Source organism: Cannabis sativa, chromosome 8, assembly GCF_029168945.1.
Source record: "Cannabis sativa cultivar Pink pepper isolate KNU-18-1 chromosome 8, ASM2916894v1, whole genome shotgun sequence".
Lineage (NCBI taxonomy): Eukaryota > Viridiplantae > Streptophyta > Magnoliopsida > Rosales > Cannabaceae > Cannabis > Cannabis sativa.
In genome coordinates this window covers 20,359,898-20,363,315 of record NC_083608.1, presented here as the reverse complement: position 1 = coordinate 20,363,315, position 3,418 = coordinate 20,359,898, and the positions used below count along the sequence as shown (strand labels likewise).

General features: G+C 37.5%; 1 protein-coding gene across 1 annotated transcript; it reads left to right on the top strand.

Annotated features, from left to right (window-relative positions):
- Positions 1 to 841: 841 nt before the first annotated feature.
- LOC115699980 (uncharacterized) lies at positions 842 to 3,127 on the top strand. The gene is made up of 3 exons (XM_061103212.1): positions 842 to 1,696; positions 1,945 to 2,308; positions 2,433 to 3,127. Exons 1-3 carry the CDS (start codon positions 842 to 844, stop codon positions 3,125 to 3,127), a joined length of 1,914 nt encoding a protein of 637 aa, XP_060959195.1.
- The last annotated feature ends 291 nt before the right edge of the window (positions 3,128 to 3,418 follow it).

The following is a 3,418-nucleotide window of genomic DNA, read 5'->3' as shown; positions in this document are numbered from 1 at the left end:
AGGGAAAATATGATATGTTAGAAGGAAAAAATATAATTATTTATTTGTATGATTTTTTATTTTTTTTCAAAAAATAATATAAAATTATTTATATGGACCAATAAAATTGTGATGTGTGTACACTGTGTCCATGTGAACAATTCAACATGATAGTTAACAACCAAATTTGGATAGAAACTGTAAATTGTTAAAGATATTGTGGTTTTAGAAATATTGTCGTTAAAATTTAGATTTGGGGAGCTAAATACTAGCGATGTGAAAGTATTGAGAGTTTTGCCACAATTTACTTTAAAAATAAAGTTAATTTACTCTGATGCATTGGAACACAATAGTAAAATTTCGACCAAATATAACATTGACTCATTTTTTGGGCCAACTTTAGCAAAAATTTTACACCACTCATTAAAGATAGTCTGATAATTTCGTACTTAATGTGATAATTAGTATTCTTTACTATTGTCACGTATATTTAATTACTTTAATATTTATAGCAAATTATAAATTATAATCTCACTAATTATATTTTTTTTTTATCTTTCTTATATTAAATGTGGTTATAAAAGAGAAAGTGTTATCTTTTTTCAAACATTAAGATTCAAATTTAAACAAACTACACGTATCTAAATAATACCTTCCTGAGGTGGTGTTTGATGACCGGTGGTGCTTAGGAGGAAAGTTTTTGACGGGGAGAACGTTGGACTTTGATGCTATGAGGCATATGACGGCCTCTCTATGGCAGCCTGGGAAGGGAGTTTTTATTAAGGAATTAGATACAAATAAGTATCTATTCCAATTCTATCACGAGTTGGATGTTTAATCTGTTATTGATGGTAGTCCATGGATGTTCAACAAGTGCCCTCTTATTTTTCAGAGATTGAAGAGGGGGGAGGATCCTAAGAAGGTACCATTGTACACCCTTGATATGTGGGTTCAAATACATGATTTGAAGACGGGATATATGCTTGACCGAGTGGTGAGAAGTGCTGGGGCTTATGTTGGTAAGTTTATTAAAGCAGATCTGAAGAACTTTAATGGTCTATGGAGGGACTATTTGCGTGTTCGTGCTTCGATAAACATAGAGAAACCACTAAAACGTCATATGAAACTATGTAAGGAGGATGGAGACTGGATTTGGGCGAATTTCAAATATGAACATGTTCCAACTTTCTGTTTTGTTTGCGGAATCATTGGACATTCCGAGAGATTTTGTCTGAAAACGTTTGATCAACCTCTTGATCAAATTGTAAAGTCGTATGGGAATGGAATGCGGGCTCAAACAAGGAAGAAGAACTACTTAATTGGAGCACAGTGGCTTTGTTCGGGTATGGAGACGAAGGAGATGGTAGGTGGGGGCGGGGTTGCTCGTCGGAGTGAGGCTGAAGATGGTGCAATTATGCAGCCGAAAATCATGGAGATTGACAGTGTTGATGTGCGTGAGGACCGTGAGTCCATGATTGTAGGGAAAAATAAAAGTGTCTTAATGGGCAAAGATGGCACTAATAATGAGTATTCTGGTGATAGCAGTAATGGAGGAAATTTGACCAAGGCAGTATTGAATGAAGAAGATTTGCTATTGATTATGGAGAATAAGTGTAGACGAACTGAAATGGAGAAGGCCTATGCTGAATCTGAAGTACCTGGTGTCAATATGGGCCAACTGAATGAAAATTTAGATGGATCAAAAAACGTTTTGAAGGTGGGCCTTGGTTTTCAGGCCCACCCATCATCATGAGCATTATCTCTTGGAATTGCCATGGGCTTGGGAACCCATGGGCTCATCAATTCATAAAGGATCTTGTGATCTAAAAGAAACCCAATTTCTTGTTCTTATGTGAAACTATAGCCCGAAAAGATATTATTGAGAAAGTGAGGGTCTCTATTGGTTTTGATGGAGCTATATCTGTCGACCCTTTGGGAAAAAGTGGTGGTGTTGCTTTGTTCTAGAGATTTGAGGAGAAGGTTCGGGTGCTTGAGTATGGTAGAGATTACATTGATGTTATTATTACTGATGGGGTTTATGGTCATTGGAGATTAACAGGATTATATGGAGAGCCAAAAAGACACTTAAGGAGAAAAACTTGGGAGTTATTAACTGTGCTGAAAAATAAACAAAGCTTGCCTTGGTGTATCATCGGTGACCTCAACAATATCACTTCAAGTGAGGATAAACGTGGTAACAATCCTTACCCAGACTGGCTGATTGAGGGGTTTAATGATGTTTTGATTGAATGTGGGCTTCATGACTTGGAACTCTTCGGACATCCATACACCTGGGAGCGTTTGTCGTGGCACTACGGACTGGGTGGAGGTGCGCATTGATCGAGCTTTGGCGAGTCAATCATGGTTAGATCTTTTCCCTTCGGCTAAGCTTTTGAATTTAGAAGCTTCAACATCTGACCATTGCCCTATACAATTACTCCCTGTTAATCAAGTTGTTGTTGCAAGAAATCAGAATTTTCGTTTTGAAAACTCTTGGTTAAAAGAGCCTATTTGTTTGAAGATTATTGCTGATAGCTGGTCGTTGTATCATAGTGAAGGTGTTCTTCAGAAATTAAAGGCTTGTGGGGAGACTCTTAAGATATGGGGGAAGGATTATTCTGGTGATTTTTCTCGGCGTATAAAGGAGTGTAAGAAAGAGATTTGTCAATGGAAAAAAGGGTGTGATGTGGGTTCGGTTGGGAAGTATCAGCAGGCTGTTAATAAATTGAACAATATTCTGCTGCAAAAGGAAGTTTTTTGGAAGCAAAGGAGTAAACAACTTTGGCTTCGTGAAGGAGATAATAATTCAAAGTATTTTCATGCTACTGCTACAGCTAGGAGACGTCGAAATGCAATACAAAGACTGAGAATTGCTACGGGTGAGTGGGTTGATTGGCAAGGAGGACTCTCGCAAGTTGTGGTTGATTATTTTACTGATTTATTCACTCCTTCAGCTGTTAATTTTGCTGAAGTGGTTGATTGTGTTCCCAGTACAGTCACGGTTGATCAAAACAGTAAGCTTCTTGAACCGGTTTTGGATGAGGAAATCAAAAGAGCACTCTTTCATATGCATCCGGATAAATCCCCCAGCCACAGATGGCATGACTCCGGGATTCTACCAGAAATGTTGGAGTATGGTGAGCCATGACATTGTGACTTTTGTCAAGCAGTTTTTCACGAGTGGTATCTTTCTGAAGGAATTAAATCACACAAACATAGTGTTAATCCCAAAGAAGAAACAACCTGAGGTAATGACTGATCTTCGCCCTATCTCCTTATGCAATGTGCTTTATAAGATCATATCTAAGGTGTTGGCTAATCGGTTAAAAGGAGAATTGCCTAATGTTATTTCGGATAATCAAAGTGCTTTTATTCCGGGATGATTGATATCAGATAATGTAATGGTGTCTTTTGAAATAATGCATTACTTGAAACGAAA

Excerpts from the sequence above, each read along its gene's own strand:
- LOC115699980 (XM_061103212.1), top strand. The coding sequence starts at position 842 with ATGTTCAACAAGTGCCCTCTTATTTTTCAGAGATTGAAGAGGGGGGAG. Across the intron at positions 1,697-1,944 it reads GATCAAAAAACGTTTTGAAG|AGATTTGAGGAGAAGGTTCG; the intron begins GTGGGCCTTGGT and ends GCTTTGTTCTAG. Across the intron at positions 2,309-2,432 it reads GCACTACGGACTGGGTGGAG|TTGTTGTTGCAAGAAATCAG; the intron begins GTGCGCATTGAT and ends CTGTTAATCAAG.